General features: G+C 41.0%; 1 protein-coding gene across 1 annotated transcript in view; it reads right to left on the bottom strand.

Moving 5' to 3' along the window:
- The window catches only part of LOC118836301 (solute carrier family 2, facilitated glucose transporter member 5-like), a 50,896-nt gene that overhangs the window by 27,957 nt on the left and 5,395 nt on the right, over window positions 1-17,544 (bottom strand). The window contains exons 2-4 of the mRNA XM_036743632.1: window positions 5,940-6,036; window positions 4,634-4,796; window positions 2,789-2,913 (exon numbers count right to left, since the gene is read on the bottom strand). Coding sequence (XP_036599527.1) covers window positions 2,789-2,913; window positions 4,634-4,796; window positions 5,940-6,036 — 385 coding nt within the window. The remainder of the gene's footprint in view (window positions 1-2,788; window positions 2,914-4,633; window positions 4,797-5,939; window positions 6,037-17,544) is intronic.

Genomic DNA, 17,544 nt, shown 5'->3' with positions numbered 1-17,544 from the left:
CAAAGTATATGCAAGTCTTGGGGTTTGAAGATTTATTTGACTAACTTTTCTTGTGTGGGGGGGGAGAAGGGGGAAGGAGAGAGAAAGAGAGAGGTGGGGGTGGGATGGAAAGGGGGGAGAGGGAAGGAGAGAGAGACAGACAGAGAGAAGGATCGAGAGAGGGAGAATAAGGAGGGAAGAGAAGGGGAAAGGGAGAGAGGAGGGGAGGGGAGGAAGACAAGAGGGAGAAGTAGAACCCCATAAACAAACAACACAGCCCATTCATCCTGCAGTGAATGAGCATTCTTAACATGATTTTATACATTAGTGCTCTACATTTTCCCTGTTATAAATACACCTCTAAAATGACTATGGCTAGTCAAGGGAAGCATTACTGGATCTCTGAATATCCCCTTATAACATTTTAAGGAATATACCTCATGATTAGAACCAAGTCAGGATGTAATAAAAAGAAAAGGAATAAACAGAGGTGATAACTTCTATTATTGAGGCTGTTATGGAGGCTAAAGATAACCTGAAATATAGACAATTTAAAATGTCATAGCCAGAGTGTGTCATCCCATCTCTGTCTGTCTGTCTGTCTGTCTCTTTCACACAGACACAGACACACACACACAAACACACCTGGCAAAACTGTGAAGTTTGTGTCTAATGTCCCCCCAACACACACTCCCACAACTCCGTTTTCCAAGTCCTCTTTCCTCTCCAAAGCACTTCGCCCATCCCCCAGCCTCCCTGCCACCCTCAGCAATATGCTGGCAGCAATAAGCCTCTGCTAAGCTGTTGGTGGTATGGTCTAGTGAGTGAAAGGTGATTTTCTATAGCCTTCCCCCTACCCCCATCAGCGTTGTCCACCTCTGGAGAAACCAGGCTTTCTATCCCCAGTAATAACAGAAGTAGCCACGAGATGGCCCCAAAGTGCCTCTCAACCCCATCATGGACAGCATTGGCTGCACCATCCTGAGAGCTGGTCCCAAGTGTGGCTGGCAGGAGAACCATCATAGGACAACAGGATCTAAATCAAGCTAGGATTGGAAAGAGTTCCACATATGGAGTTAGAGGACCCGAGTTTGAGTCTCAGACCCAGTTTGACTTTAGGTAAATTTCTTTACCTATATGGGCCTCAGTTTCCTCATACGTAAAAGGAGGGGGTGGGGGGAATGGACTAAATCAGTAGTGTCCAACTCAAGTAAAAATGATCTGTGCAGGCTGCATATGGACTTAGAAAACCACTAGTTAATATTATTTGTTATGTATTAAATTAATTAGTAAGCTAATTTATTAATTTATAATTCTCTATGTTCTTTTTTTAATTTATTTTGTTAAACATTTCCCAATTATCTTTTAATCTTGTCCTGGTGCGCTCAGTGGATTTGCAGGTCTGATCTGACATTTCTGGACTAAGTCACCCGTACGGTCCCTTCCAGCGCTGACATCCTACATTCTAAAGCCTGCTTGAACTCTATTGTTCTAGGTTTTGAGGTGCCTTCCAGCTCCGATGTTTTATGTTTTATGGCTTCTTCTAGATTTTACATTCTGTGTCCCAAGGACCCCCTAGAAGTCCCCACCCTCCAGGTCCCAAGGACCCTCTAGAGGTCCCCATCCCCCAGGTCATAAGGATCCCCTAGTCCCTGCCCCCCAGTTTCTGAGGACCCACTAGAAGTCCCCACTCCCTGGTTCCCAAGGACCCCCTAGGTCCTCACTCCGCAGCTCTGACATTCTCCCTGCTAAGGGTTCTTTCCACTCCACATGTGTAGGATCTACGATCACACAATTGGGTTTGAAAAACCAGAGGGTGAGTGTGCAGGAGGGAGATGTTAGTGCTACTCTCTCTTTTTCTACCTCAGTCAGCCCACAACTATAGCTTTAGCATTAGTCCTGGGCTTGATATTTTAAAAGGGGACAGGAAATTATGTCATCTGAGGATGAGGAACGAACTGGGAATCTTTAGTTTGGAAACAAGAAAAGTGGGGGGACAGGCTAGCTGTGACTATCATGAAGAAGGAGGAGGATTAGATTTCTTTTGTGTGGCTAGTGGGTCACCCAGTCAACAAGTGTTTATTAAATTTATTAAACAAGCATTATTATACAGTATATATGCCTGGCACTGAGCTTGGCCCCAGAGAGCAGAACTGGGCGTGTTGGCTGGCAGTTGCAGAGATGCTCACTGGGGCTCCACATAAGAACCCAAGAATTAGAGCTGCCACAGAGATGAAAGTGGTGTCTCAGGAGAGGGTGGGCTCCCTCCAAGTGGAGACCTTTAAGCAAAGGCTGGATGACCACTTGTAAGAGATGCTAGAAAAGATTCTTGTCCAGGTACCCAAGGGACAAGGGATCCTTTCCAGCTCCAGATCTAGGATCTAGTCTGTGGTCTTCATTTTACAGATAAGGCAATAAATGCATAGGAAAATAAAAGGACATGCCCCTACTCACAGAGTTGGCATTCGAACCCTCTGATTCCAGACCCAGAGCTCTCTCTCTACCATGGTACATGGAGGACTAGCAGAGTGAGCAAACCATCTCCATCTTAGAATGTAGCTAAGTGATCTCTCCAGAACAATGCCTGGGGCTCCTTGTGACAGAGTGGATGGAAATCTGGACCCAGAGTCAGGAAGACTTGAGTTCCAATCCTGCCTTTGACCCCTACGACCTGTATGACCTAGTTTGTTGAGTTTCAAATGAGCTAATGTGTGGAAAACACTTGGTAAACTTTAAAGTACTTAGTGAGTGTCTGTTACTGTTGCCTTCTCAGTAAGTCTGACTGTAACAATACCCCATGAGTGTTTACCTGCACATATTCCCACCACAATTCGGGCAAAGATGATCACCTCACAGGACTTGGCCACTTTGCTGCATCCCATCAAAATGGCAGGGACAATGGAAAAGATGTTGTTGATCAGCAAGGTCCCCTTTCTACAGAGAAAAAAAAAGAACTAAGTCTCTTCTTTTAAGACAGACATACAGTAATTATTGTGGTCTCGAGAGGGTGCAGTGGCTAGAGAGCTTGGAGTAAGGAAGACCTGAGTTCAAATCCTTCCTCAAACACTTACAAGATATGTGACCAAGGGGAGAGTCATTGAAAATCCCTGAACCTCAGTCACCTTTGTCTGTAAAATGAGGGAGTTGGACCCTATGGCCTCTAAGGGTGCCTCTGGCTCTAGATCTATGACCTCACTAGAAGTCTTCCAGGAAAAAGCTGGATAATCAATGGTCAGGTACTTGGGGATAGGGCTGGACTTGGAGTCAAGATGTACTGAGTTCCAATCCAGTCTCTTCAGACACTTACTAGCTGGGTAACCCTGGACAAGTCCCTTTTGCCTCAGTTTACTCATCTGTAAGATGGGAATAATGATAGCATCCATCTCCCAGATTCATCGAGGGAATCAAATGGGATTGCATTGGTAAAGCCTTTCATACAACTTAAAGTACCACATAAATGCAACCTGTTATTATTGAAGGGGGGAATCTTTATTCAGGCACCAAATGGCCTCTGAGGCCCCCTCTGCCCTGGGTCTTAGAATCTGTGATTCTCTTCTGAGTTTCCTACTAGCTCCAAATACTATAAATGTTGATTTTTAACGCTAACATTTGCTAATATGTGATAGATTGACACACATATACATATGTAACAGTTATTATTAAGGTTGACAAAGAACCTTAAACATTTTATCCCATTAGAATCTGACAGCAACACTGTGAGACAGATGCTATTACTAAGAGATATCTGGGAGCAACAGCGTCCAGAACACTGGGCCTGGAACCTGGAAGACCTGAGTTCAAATCTATCCTCAGACACTTACTACCTCTAATAGCCATTAAGATTTGAAGATCTTTCCCACCCATTAATAGGCCGTGTGACCTGCGTACATCACAGGAAGCCTAATTGTGTCGCAGGAAATGCTGAGAGAGCAGTTACAACAGTTAGAGCCGGGGGAAAAAGCAGATGTGTGGTGACTGCGAGTATATTTGTGGGAAGGCCCCGGGGGGAGGGTGGATGGTTGTGGGATGTAACGGCTCTCTGCTGTGATATCGCATATTGAATTCTTTGCTACTGTGATGGATTGGGTGTATTGGTTTTGGGATTTGGTCCTCTGGTGTCTGAATAAATGGTTTACTTCTTCTGACTTCTACACGGAGAGTCTCATACATTTTGCGATACAGAACCACGTAGGCATTTTGACAATTAGCATTGTGATTATTGCCTTGTTGATACAGTCCCTCTGTGATCTTGGGCAAGTCACTTAACTCTGTTTACCTCAGTTTCCTCATTTGTAAAAATTGGGGTAGTAATAGCACCTACCTCTCCCAGGATTGTTGGTCAAGATCAAATGAGATTATACCTATGAAGTGCTTAGCACAGTGCTTGACACATAGTAGGTACTATATAAATACTAGCTATTATTTTTATTCCTATTTGATGGAGGAGAAAACTGAGGCTGAATGATTTGTTTATGGCCATGGATGTGGTGTCAGAAGTTAAGATTTGAATCTAAGTGTTCCTGACTTCAGATCTAACAATTTATTCACTATGCCACCCTGTTCAAGGACAAATGCTGGAATTTTAATCCTAAATGTTCAATATACTACCAAGGTCTGTTGATGGATTCTTAAGGGTTGGAGAATTCTCACTTACCTACCAAATTTATTTACCATTGGGCCTACTATGAGTGACCCAATTAAGCCTCCTAGAGGAAACATGGATACAGTGACAGACCACAGCAGGGTCACGTAGCTACTGCTCATATATTTCGAAGTCCTATCATAGTAAGTTTCATTGTAAAAGTGTTTCAGGATTTAGAAACATAAAAAAAGAAAGAATTTGGCTTTACCTGGAGAAGAGAAAATTGATAGCAGGAAGGGTCATGTGAACAGTTTTTCAAGAATCTGAAGAGCAGTTCCATGGAAGAGGGACTGACCTTGTTCTGCTGGGACTTGGAAGAAAGAAGTAAGGGGAATAGGTAGGAAATGTGGAGAGAGAGGCCAGTTTCAGCTTGATGTCAGGGAAACCTTCCTACTAGGAGGAGCTGTCCAAATGAGGAATGGCTGACCAGGGACAGGGCTCTCCATCACTGGAAGTCTTCAAGCACAGGCTGGATGACCATTTGTTGGGGATGGGGCAGAGAAAATTGTCGTTCCAATGTGAGTTGGACTCAATGACCCTGTGATCCCTTCCAACTCTGGGGTTCTGCATTGGGCCAGAAGGAAAAGTAAAGCTATTAAACACCACCCCATCCTTATCCCATCCCTTTCCAATCCTCAGACACAATGACCAGCAAGACTGAGTAGAGGGAAAGGATGTTTGAGCAGTTTACTTCAAAGGGTAGCTGAGGTTGTCACCTGGCCTTGCCAATGTGACTGAAGAAAAGCTGTCACCAGGGCCATCAGTCAGTACAACCTGAAGAAAAGCAGCTCCATCCTCATTTCTCAGCTGTCCACATTCTCTCTTATTAGATCACAGGCTGACAAAAGCTCAGGGCTAGAAGGGAGCTAGTCCAACCCAGACCTCAATGGGAGTCCCCTCTGTAGCAAACCAACAAGTGGTCCTCTGGCTTTCCTTTGAAGAACCTCCACTGGATGGTAATCCACTAACTCCAGAGGCAGGCCATCTTACTTGGGGATGACTCCAGCAAGGTTTTCTTTTCATGGGGCCCAAATCTGCCTCCCTACACCTTCCACTCATGGCTCCTTGTTTTGGCTTCTGTGGCCAAGCTGAGCAAGTCAAATCTCTTTTGCACATGGTGGCCCTTTAAACACATGAGAGATTCTTGAAGATGTCACATAGATCACAGGTTCTTTGAGGACAGGGAATCCACCCCCCATTTCTATTTTGTGCCTCCCCTTGGTGGCAAGCATGGAACCTTTTTCACAGGAGATCCCTAGGAAATGTTGTTAAATGAATGAATGATTCAATTCACTTCCCTTGACAGCATAACCTACCTCTGAGGGAGAGTTGACAACAGCAACATTGTACCCATACTGGAAAGATGATCCAAATGCAGCCACCAGTGATGCCATTGCCAGTGACAGCGTTAACCTCTATGGGAGAGATGGCATCTTAGATTCAGGGAGCTGGTACTGGGAAGTAAGGAAAGTCATTGGCGCATCTGGGAGCTTTACTACCTTGCTACCAATGGACCTAGTCTTGGAATCCCAAGACCCAGAGAGCAGGGCAAGAGTCCTATTACTTCCTTCTAGTTTCCCACCCTCAATTAGACTAATCAATTAATCAATAAGCATTTATTGGGCACCTACTCTGTGCTAGCCAGGATGCCAAGCACTGGCCTTAAGGCCAGGTAAATCTCTGCTTAAGTCAATAACCTCAGATTTAAACCTCAAACACAAAGGCTCTTGAAACTTAACAAAAAGGAAATTGATAAGACAGCCCTGTCATTGGCTTTCTTTTAGATTGGATGGTGTGGCAGAAAGGGCCCAGGATTCAGAGTCAGATGACCTGGGTTCATATTCCATTTCTGAGTCACTTAGCCTCTCTGGGTCTCAGTTCCTCATCTGTAAAAGGAGGGGGATGTCTAAGGTACCTTCCAGCTCTCAGGCTAGGATTCTAAGGATGCTTTCTGTTCAAAACTGTCCTTAAAACTATGCCATGAAGGAGACATGGCAACTATTAACAGTATTTCCCTTCTCCCAATAAAGAAAATGAGCCTCAGAGGGAAGGAAGCCACTCCAAGGGCCCATACAGCTAGTAGGAGGAGGGGTCCTCATTCAAACTCAGGTCTCAAGTTCCAATTCTTGGTTCTTTCCTTCTATGTTGCCCCCCACCCCCAAGAGAAAGCACAAACCACCACACTGAGGGAGTATGTGTTGTGTATTTCATGGAAGACCTCACTTGAGGATTTCTAAAGTAAACACCATCTGGTTTATGGGTGTTACTTGGCTGCTGGAGAAATGGGATCCTCATTCACAGCAGTCTTCAACCAGACGCAGAGGTATTATTAGTCTAAAGTAATGCCCTGAGCAAAATTAATAAAAAATAAGAGCTATTCCCCAATTGATAAATGGTCAAAGAATATGAACAGGCCATTTTAAGAAGAAATCACAGCTATCAAAATTCAAATAAAAGCGCTCTAAATCACTAATATTGTTATTAGAGAAATGCAAATTAAAACATATCTGAGTTATCACCTCTCATTTGTCAGATTGGCTAATGTAACAGAAAAGGAAAAAGACAAATGTTGGAGAGGATATGGGAGAACAGCAACACCAAGGGGATTCAGATTGATCTTGAATCATTTATTTATTGATCCTATTTACAAGTAACTGATTTTGTGCTGTAACTGCTTAAGTCATGACTCCGTTTCTGAACTTAGTTCAGAATTCAGCTGGCCTGTAATGGGTTAATTTTAGAGATCCAGATCTCCTGCTCATGACTGAGCTATTCTTGCCTCAAGGAATTTAAGTGACCTTGGGAACATGTGTGAACGCAAGGAAATGACCTGATGTCCTTACATTACCCAAGCTATTCCGCAAGGAAGTCTGGTTTTTCTGTCCAAATGCTTAGCCTGCTATCTTGCGCCTAGACTCAGACAATGGGCTCCTCTTAGTCTCATAAGAGAAGCCCCCATTACTTCACTTACAACCAATCATGTTGTTCCTCGTGGCTCAGCTTTGTAACCAATCATGTTACCCTCAATTCCGTGTTCTGATTGTTCTGTGCTCTATACTATATAAAAGGAACTCTCCTTTTGCTTGGGGTCTTTGGCATAAATGGAGGCAATCCATTGACCCATTTACTAACAGGCAGCATGCTCCTGCTAATAAATTTTATCTTGCTTGGAGATTTTCCTCAGTTTACCCTTTTGTTAAATTTTAATTGTGATAACTTATGGTGGCAGCAATGGAATGGGGACTCAGCTCTCCTACTCAGACCCTAAGCAGAATCCCTTCCCCGCTTTGGCCCTGAGTTGGAATATTTTCCACAAAGGAGAGAGTTTTCTGTTGGGAGAATTTGTGGTGGTGGATTGGCTCTCTCCTATTCACAATTTTTAGATTTTCTCTGGGTGAAAAGGGTGAGTGTTGTATGACCTATGTCTGTCTCGAATGTTTCTATTTGTGTTAATAGCCACAGCTTGTGAATTTGGAAATAATTGGCTATATATAGAGGGAGTCATAAAATTCCAGGCCATCCTTTGTCCATGGTCTTCAATGGAGACACATCTCTATTAAGATCTCTTGAAATAGGCTGGAGAGATGAAAGATTACCACCAGAGAGTGCACCAGACTATGACTATTTTCTGACCTTGAGATATTGGGAAACTGCCTATGTTTCCAGTCATAAAAAGTAGGCGTTGAATTCCAGCAGCATCCTTCAAGGATTGAGGAATTAAAACCCCTAGTTGGAAACTGTCTTTCTTTTTTCAGTTTATCTTTTGTGGGAAAAAAAGGGTTTATTTCCTGAATTGGGCCATAGAAGGGCAAACCAATTTGATTTAAAATTTCTGTGTTTGAGATAGCACAGTCTCAAAGCCACCAAACTGAGTAAGGCAATATATAAGACTGTCAGTGGCATTTAGTTAAATTGCACAAAGATTTCTTTGAGCAAATGAGGTGACTTATCAGATAAAGAGAAATAATATTTTAGCTGAAGCCTCACGTTATCATCAGTAAAGAAACATTATGACTACTAATTCATGCTCATGTACCTTTGAATGTTTTCTGTGTATTTAGCTGTATATTTGTTCTGAGACTGTGTGTTTCATATATATATACATATATATATACATGCACACATATAAACATATATATGTATATGTATGGAAAGAGAGAGAGAGAGAGAGAGAGAGAGAGAGAGAGAGAGAGAGAGAGAGAGAGAGAGTGAGCTAAAAGTAGCTCTGTGTACTTATTGAAAGATTTCTTTCAAAAAAAAAAGAAAGATTTTTTTCTTCAGAAAGAATCTCTCTTTTCCCTGTATTCCGGCCAAAGTCTGAGAGACAGATAAGAGAAATACAAATAAGGAGACGCCTTTGATTTATGGTATTTTAAGCTAATTTGATACTAAATTTATGACTGAAATGTAAATTCTCTATTGTGAGTCCCTAAATTGTGGCTTAAATATATTTATAAATGCTGAAATATTCTAGTAAGTGTTGGGTTAATATTCTTTAGAATTTAAGAGAAATAAGAGCACTCCCCCTCCCCCAGAATAACAGATTTATTATTTTATAGCCAGGAAAAAAAGTCATTTGATTAGAAAGAAGGCTGTAAGGAGTAACTGGGAAGCAGTTTTTTTAAAGGGGGGGGTGAAGCTCACATTTTAAATGTCATTTCTTTCCTGGTTCATGAAAAAGAGAAAAATTTGTGTACAACAGTTAAATAGTTTTATTAGAAAAATCTAATCAGCTACTAATCTAATTAGATACAAATTAAAGTAGAAATCAATTTAGAAATAGTTTTTAATTGGTGTTTTGAAATTAGAAATTTTGATGTAAATTTTATGACACTCCTACCCATTTGTGTAATAGATTGTGTATTTCTGTCTTAAGAACTGTCTTGCTCCTTGCCCATAAAAGAAAAATTTAGTTAAGAAACCAACTTGAATGGGAGTAAAATTTTATCTGGATAAATTTTTTGTGTTACTTCTAGAACTTGTTTGACTAGACCAGGTTTTTGTAAGCTGTCAAAATTTTTATAGTTGCTAAAAACAACTTAGGGGATTTTTGGTGCTTCCATCTCTTAGAGGATAGTAGAATAAGCATTAATTCAACAGAGTTTAGCTATTATGAGTAAAGTATTGGCAACATCACAGCTATAATGAGTATAAGTTTTAGCAAGTCATTGGCAATCATGTATGCTAAAATTATTAAGCAGAAAATCAATGAAGTAAAGATTAGAGAATAATTGTTAATCTGGGATGCTATTAAAGTAAGAAGGAGAATTTGGGGAGTGAACAAAATGAAAGAAAGTTTAACAGAAGAATAGGAAAGTAATGAGAAAGGCGTGAGTTTTCAGACCACAGGAGATATGTGTAACAAGGAGAAGAAGGTTTAAGTTTGTTGAAAGAAGGGTTTGAGGGGAGTATCAGCTTTGTTGAAGTGGGAAGGTTGTGTGAGACTTCATGTGTTTATTTTGTTGGAAACTATAGTAACAAAAAAAATACAGCTTGATTCAAAAGTAAATAGAGAAAACTCATGGAGAGGACGTAGTAAATTGACAAGCAATGAGCTCTTTCTGAGATTGTAGAACACAAATTTGAACTAAATTAAAATATGCTTTAAGTGGGATGGTTAGGGTAGATTAAACTTAATATCTGACTGCCACTTTTAAAAATCTGTAAATAATGGGCCCCATAGTAAGAAATGTTTGGAATATGTGGCCCTTGTAAAAAATATAAGAGTAAATAATTGAAATTATAAATTGAGATTCTGTGTAATACCATTTGGAAAATAGATCCAAGTGTAATTTAATTTATTGTTATCTCATTTTTTGTGAAATGTGTCTCTCCTAACAGGATGCTTATGGTGTCAGAATTTATTCTACTATCTGGCATTAAGACAAAGTGTTGGTGGGGGGGGGTGGAGCCAAGATGGCAGCTGGAAAGCAGGGACTAGCGTGAGCTCCCTGCCAAGTACCTCCAAAAACCTATAAAAATGGCTCTGAATGAATTCTAGAACTCCAGAACCCACAAAATAGCAGGGGGAAGCAGGGCCCCAGCCCAGGACAGCCTGGATGGTTGTGGGATGAGGTCTTTCACGCATGGAGGTGGGAGCTGGGAGCCGAGCAGAGCCCAGCATGGGCTGTGTGGACTGACCAGACCATGAGCTGGGCGGAGTGGGCCCTAGCGCCCTGAATCAGTGAGCTGCAGCAGTTACCAGACTTCTCAACCAACAAACACCAAAGACAACAGAGAAGGTTAGTGGGAAAAGCTACTGGGGACAGAGTTAAAGAAGGAGTTTGTGGTTTGGCCACCACCCCAGGGGCAGCGGAGGTGGGGCAGCTACAGAACTACAGCTGCAGTTGCTTCTGGCCCCAGGCCCACCTGGTGGGAGGAATTAAGTGGCGGATGAGATCAGGAGTGAAGAGCCTGCTGAAGATCTAAGTCCAGTCGGGGTTGGGGGTTCTTGGGGAAGGAGGAGTGCTGGTGTGGCAGAGCTGGCACATCCCCCCAAGCTTGGAACACAGAACTCTTTGCTCTACAAGCAGCTATACCCCGCTGAAAAACTCAGGGGTCGGGTAGGTTGGCTGTGAACATGGCCAGGCAGTGAGGACACACCCAGATTCAGTCTCAGACTTTGGAATCTTTCTTTGGTGACAAAGAAGACCAAAACATACAGCCAGAAGAAGTCAACAAAGTCAAAGAGCCTACATCAAAAGCCTCCAACAAAAGCATGAACTGGTCTCAGGCCATGGAAGAGCTCAAAAAGGATTTGGAAAAGCAAGTTAGGGAAGTAGAGGAAAAATTGGGAAGAGAAATGAGAAGGATGCGAGAAAACCATGAAAAACAAGTCAATGACTTGCTAAAGGAGACCCAAAAAAATACTGAAAAATATACTGAAGAAAACACCTTAAAAAATAGACTAACTCAAATGGCAAAAGAGCCAATGAGGAGAAGAATGCCTTGAAAGGCAGAATTAGCCAAATGGAAAAGGAGGTCCAAAGACCACTGAAGAAAATACTACATTAAAAATTAGATGGGAGTAAGTGGAAGCTAGTGACTTTATGAGAAATCAAGATATTATAAAACAGAACCAAAGGAATGAAAAAATGGAAGACAATGTGAAATATCTCATTGGAAAAACCACTGACCTGGAAAACAGATCCAGGAGAGATAATTTAAAAATTATTGGACTACCTGAAAGCCATGATCAAAAAAAGAGCCTAGATATCATCTTTCAAGAAATTATCAAGGAGAACTGCCCTGATATTCTAGAGCCACAGGGCAAAATAGAAATTGAAAGAATCCACCGATCGCCTCCTCAAATAGATCCCAAAAAGAAATCTCCTAGGAATATTGTCACCAAATCCCAGAGCCCCCAGGTCAAGGAGAAAATACTGCAAGTAGCCAGGAAGAAACAATTTGAGTATTGTAGAAACACAATCAGAATAACCCAAGATCTAGCAGCTTCTACATTAAGAGATCGAAGGGCTTGGAATATGATATTCTGGAGGTCAATGGAACTAGGATTAAAACCAAGAATCACCTACCCAGCAAAACTGAGTATCATGCTCCAAGGCAAAATATGGACATTCAATAAAATAGAGGAGTTTCAAGCTTTCTCAGAGAAAAGACCAGAGCTAAATAGAAAATTTGACTTTCGAACACAAGAATCAAGAAAAGCATGAAAAGGTAATCAAGAAAAAGAACAAGAAAAAGAAATTGCAAGGGACCTACTAAAGTTGAACTGTTTTGTTTACATTCCTACATGGAAAGATGATGTGTATGATTCATGAGACTTCAGTATTAGGGTAGCTGAAGGGAATATGCATATATACATGTATATAACTATATGTATATGTGTGTGTATATATGTATATATGTATGTGTGTGTGTGTGTATATATATATATATATATATATATATATATATATATATATATATAGAGAGAGAGAGAGAGAGAGAGAGAGAGAGAGAGAGAGCGGGCACAGGGTGAGTTGAAGATGAAGGGAAGATATCTAAAAGAAATAAAATCAAATTAAGGGATGAGAGAGGAATATATTGAGAGAGGGAGATAGGGAGAGATAGAATGGGGTAAATTATCTCCCACAAAAGTGGCAAGAAAAAGCAGTTCTGTAGGAAGAGAAGAGAAGACAGATGAGGGGGAATGAGTGAATCTTGCTCTCATCAGATTTGACCTGAAGAGGGAATACCATACACACTCGATTGGGTATCTTACCCCACAGGAAAGAAGGAGGAAGAAGATAAAAAAGCGGGGATGATAGAAGGGAGGGCAGACGGGGGGAGGAGGTAATCAAAAATAAACACTTTCGAAAAGGGACAGGGTCAAGGGAGAAAATTCAATAAAGGGGGATAAGTTAAGAAGGACCAAAACATAGTTAATCTTTCACAACATGAGTATTGTGGAAGGGTTTTACATAATGATGCGCATGTGGCCTATGTTGAGTTTCTTGCCTTCTTAGGGAGGGTGGGTGGGGAGGGAAGAGGGGAGAGAATTTGGAACTCAAAGTTTTAAAAACAGACATTCAAAAACAACAACAACAACAAAAAGGTTTTGCATGCAACTAGGAAATAAGATACACAGGCAATGGGGCATAGAAATTTATCTTGCCCTAGAAGAGAAGAAGGGAAAGGGGGTGGGAGGGGAGTGTAGTGACAGATGGGAGGGCTGACTGAGCAACGGGGCAACCAGATTATATGCCATCTTGGAGTGGGGGGAGGGTAGAAATGGAGAAAAAAATTGTAATTCAAACTTTTGTGAAAATCAATGCTGAAAACTAAATATATTAAATAAACTAAAAAAAAAAAATCTACTGCATATCTATCTCTGGGAAAAAAGTTGGGATGGTGACCTTGAAAAGACTAAGGTAAAACCTTCTTGACTGAGTTTCCCATACAATAAATCTTTCCCCCTGGACAATTCTGAGCCAGGCTGTGGTATCCTGACATGTACTTGGCTGCTTATGATATTATTACCTGAAACCAAATGGATCTGTGGAGGCTTAATCCTGTCATTCAAGTGCTAAGTTACTCTGAGCCCTTGGGCCAAGGCTTGGAGAACCAATATTGATGCTGTCATAAACGTGTCCCTGCTTCTTCTCATAGCAAATCTCTCTAGCCAGGGCAAACAGAGCTGCAATATTTATGATGAATTTCTGAATATCTATGGCCAAATACAGTGTACAACATGGACATAGCCACTGTATCATAAATGCTAGTTGAATGAGTCAGTGATCTCACCGGATCTAAGGAGAAGCAAGAAGCATTTATTAAGCTTCTACTGTGTACTAGGGTTCTGTGCTAGGTGTGAGGGATACAAAGACAAAAAGGAAACAGTCTCTGCCTTCAAGGAACTTACATTCAATGACAAGAGACAACATGCCTACATAAGTGTATGCAGACACTTAGTATCTATGTGACCCTGGGACAGTCTCTTAACCTCTGTCTGCCTCAGTTTCCCATTGTGTCAAACTGGGATAATAATAGCATCTACCTCCCAGGGTAGTTATGAGGATCAAATAAGATATTTGTAAAGCACTCTGGAAACTTTAAAGTACTATATAAATATTAGCTATTATTGGGATGGAATATGAACAAAATGACATAAAAAGGAGTTTAGGAAGGGAGAAAAAAAGGCTTCATATAGAATAGGGAGGGAGCAGCAGTTGTGATAAGAAAAGTCTCCTCTGTGTGTGTGTGTGTGTGTGTGTGTGCATGCACACATGTGTGTTTGTACATGTGGGGGATATATATGTATATATGGGAGGCAGAATGTGGTATTATATACATATATGTGTATTTTGTATGTATGTGTGTATGTGCGTGTGCTTGGTATAAGTGGTGTATACCTGTGTATTATATGGTGTATGTGCATGCATGTGTGGTGTGTGATATGTGTAGGTGAATAAGTGTGTAGGTATGTATGTATGTGTGTGCTCCCATATGCACACCAGCAGTCAGGAGTTAATAAAAAACAAAATACAGTCATTCTCTGTCCTGGGTTGGCTGGTACCCTCCCTCCACCCCATGACCCCCTCAAAGTTCTAGGAGGAGGGTGAAGGCACAAAGGGAACAGAGAAAGGCAGCTAGAAATGCAAATGAACCCTGCTCTTGACCCTGAAGGACCCTGTGGAGCAGGAATGGGAATGGGGGCAGGGAATTCACTGATGAGAGAAAGCATATTCCAGCAGGCCAAGCCAGCTTTCACTGGGATGAATAATGGAATTAACAACAAATACTGAAGACACCAGGAGGATTCACCTGGAGAAAAGCTGTTCTCAGCAGAGAGAGAAATCGGGCCCAATCCCATGATGGAAACTGCTAGAATGGACACGGCGCCCTCAGATTTCTTACGTGTTAGCGCATTCGATCCTAACAATAGCTAACATTTATGTGGAGTTTCAGTTGGCAAAAGCACTTTGCAAGCTTTATCTCATTTGATTAGAAAAAAATGTTATCTCGTTGATCCTCACAACAACCCTGGGAGGTAGGTGCTGCTTTTATCCCCATTTTACAAATGAGGAAATTGAGGCTGAAAGTGATGGAGTGACTTTTCCAGGGTCACACAGAGCTAGTGTCTAAAGTATGAGTCAAATTCAGGTCTTTCTGACTCCAAATCCTGAAAGCTATAGAAGGTACCATCTAGCTGCCTAGAAATAATAATAATTTTTATTCCCGAATCTATGATATAATTTCTATGGGAATATTCCTCTACCAGCTCATTAAAATCATTTTTAAGCATTTACTGTGTTTCAGGTAGTGTATTAACTCTGGGGATACAAAGATAAAGTCAGATAACACATAAACAACTATAGATACACAGAACAAAAATTAAAAATAATCAACAGAGGGAGGGCATGATAATCAAGAGGGACTGAGAAAGGCTTCCTGCAGAAGGTAGGATTTTAACTGGGACTTCACAGAAGCCAGAGAAGTCAGGAGGTAGAAATGAGAAGGGATGGTATTCCAGGCATGGAGACAGCCAGAGAAAATGCCCAGCCAAAAGATCCAATCTTGTTTGAATAACATCAAAGAAACCAGCATCACTAAGATGTTAAAACAAACAAAGAAACAAAAACCCAAAACAACCTGGAACTATGGTGGGTGGGCAGGCTATGGAGAGTTTTGAAGACCAAACACCAAACTTTATATTTGGTCCTTAAGGGAATAGGGAGCAACTCGAATTTATTGGGAGGTGGGAATGGGGATGAAAAATCACTTTCACTTTAATAGCTTAAGCAGCAAATAGATTGGAGTGGGGAGAGACTGAAGGCAGGAAGACTCACCAGAATGCTATTGTAAGAGTGTAGGCATGAGGTGATGAGGAGAGAAGGGGTGTTCAAAAGATGTTAAGATAGTAAAATCAATAGACCTTGGCAAGAGATTGCATATGGAGAGGAAGAGATAGAGAAAATGATCCCTGGATTTCAAGCCTGGGCAACTGGGCAACTGGGCAAATGGGTGGTGTCCTCTATAAAAGTGAGGAAGTTAGATGTGGGAGATGGTGTAGGAGGAAATATGAGAGGCAGCTAGGTAGGGTAGTAGATAGAACACTGGACTTAGAATGAGGTGGACTCATCTTCCTGAGTTCAAATATGGCCTCAAACACTTATTAGTTGTATGACTGTGGGTAAGTCACTTAACTCTCATCTTTAAAATGAGCAATAGAAGGAAATGGCAAATCGCTCTAGTTTCTTTGCCAACAAAACCCCAAATGGGGTCATGAAGGGTGGGACACAACTGAGATTCAACAACATCGTGAGTTCAATTTTGGACATGTTGAAGTTATCTATGGAACATTCAGTTCCAGATATCTAACAGGTGATTGGAGATGCAAGGCTGGAGACCAGAAACTTTTGGGCAACTCATGTTCTTAGAGAGTTTCCTGGGATGCTGAGAGGTTAAGAGATTCATCCAAGGACACACAGCAAGCATGTGTCAGAGGCAAGACTTAAACCCAGATCCTGCTAACTTAGAAGGTAGCTTTTTAAGCTGACACAACAAGCGAATCTCAAGAATAATGATAGTAATTAGTAATTATAGATAGTACTCTAAGTTTTGCAAAGCCTCAAAAATGCATGATCTAACTTGATCCTCACAATAACCCTGTGAGGTAGATGAAATTACCTCCACTTTATAGAAAAAGAAATGGAAGCTCAGGGAGAATCAGTAACTTTTTCCAGAGTCACATAACTAGTAAGGGAGGATTGGGGTATCCAGTCGTCCTGATTCCAAGGTCAGCAGCTGTACCCACGATGCCACACTGCTCCACTAGCAACTGAGCATGCAAAGATATCTACAGAAGAGTCCCTGCCTTCAAGAATCTGTTATGCTTCAGCTAAGGTAAAAAAGGCAGGGGTAGCAATCATCATCTCAGACAAAGCAAAAGCAAAAATAGATTTAATTAAAAGAGATGATCAAGGAAACTACATTTTGCTAAAAGGTACAAAGAAATAATATCAGTACTGAACTTATATGCACCAAATGGTATAAAATCTAAATTCTTAAAGGAAAAGTTAAATGAGTTACAGAAGGAAATAGGCAGTAAAACTATTTTAGTGGGGGACCTCAACTAACCCCTCTCAGAAACAGAAAAATCTAACCATAAAATAAATAAGAAAGAAGTTAGGAAAATGAATAGAATTTTAGAAAATTTAGATATGATTGACCTCTGGAGAAAATTGAATGGGAATAGAAAAGAATATATCATTTTCTCAGTTGTACATGGCACCTTTATAAAAATTGATCATATATTAGGGCCTAAAAACCTCATAAACAAATGTAGGAAAGTAGAAATATTAAATTCATCTTTTTCTGAACTGTAATGCAATAAAAATTACATTAAATAAAGTGCTGTGGAAAGATAGATTAAAACTTAATTGGAAACTAAATAATCTAATCCTAAAGAATGAGTGGCT

This window comes from Trichosurus vulpecula, chromosome 2 (assembly GCF_011100635.1).
Source record: "Trichosurus vulpecula isolate mTriVul1 chromosome 2, mTriVul1.pri, whole genome shotgun sequence".
Taxonomy (NCBI): Eukaryota; Metazoa; Chordata; class Mammalia; order Diprotodontia; family Phalangeridae; genus Trichosurus; species Trichosurus vulpecula.
The sequence above is the reverse complement of the archived record's forward strand: the minus strand, read 5'-3'. Positions and strand labels throughout refer to the sequence as shown.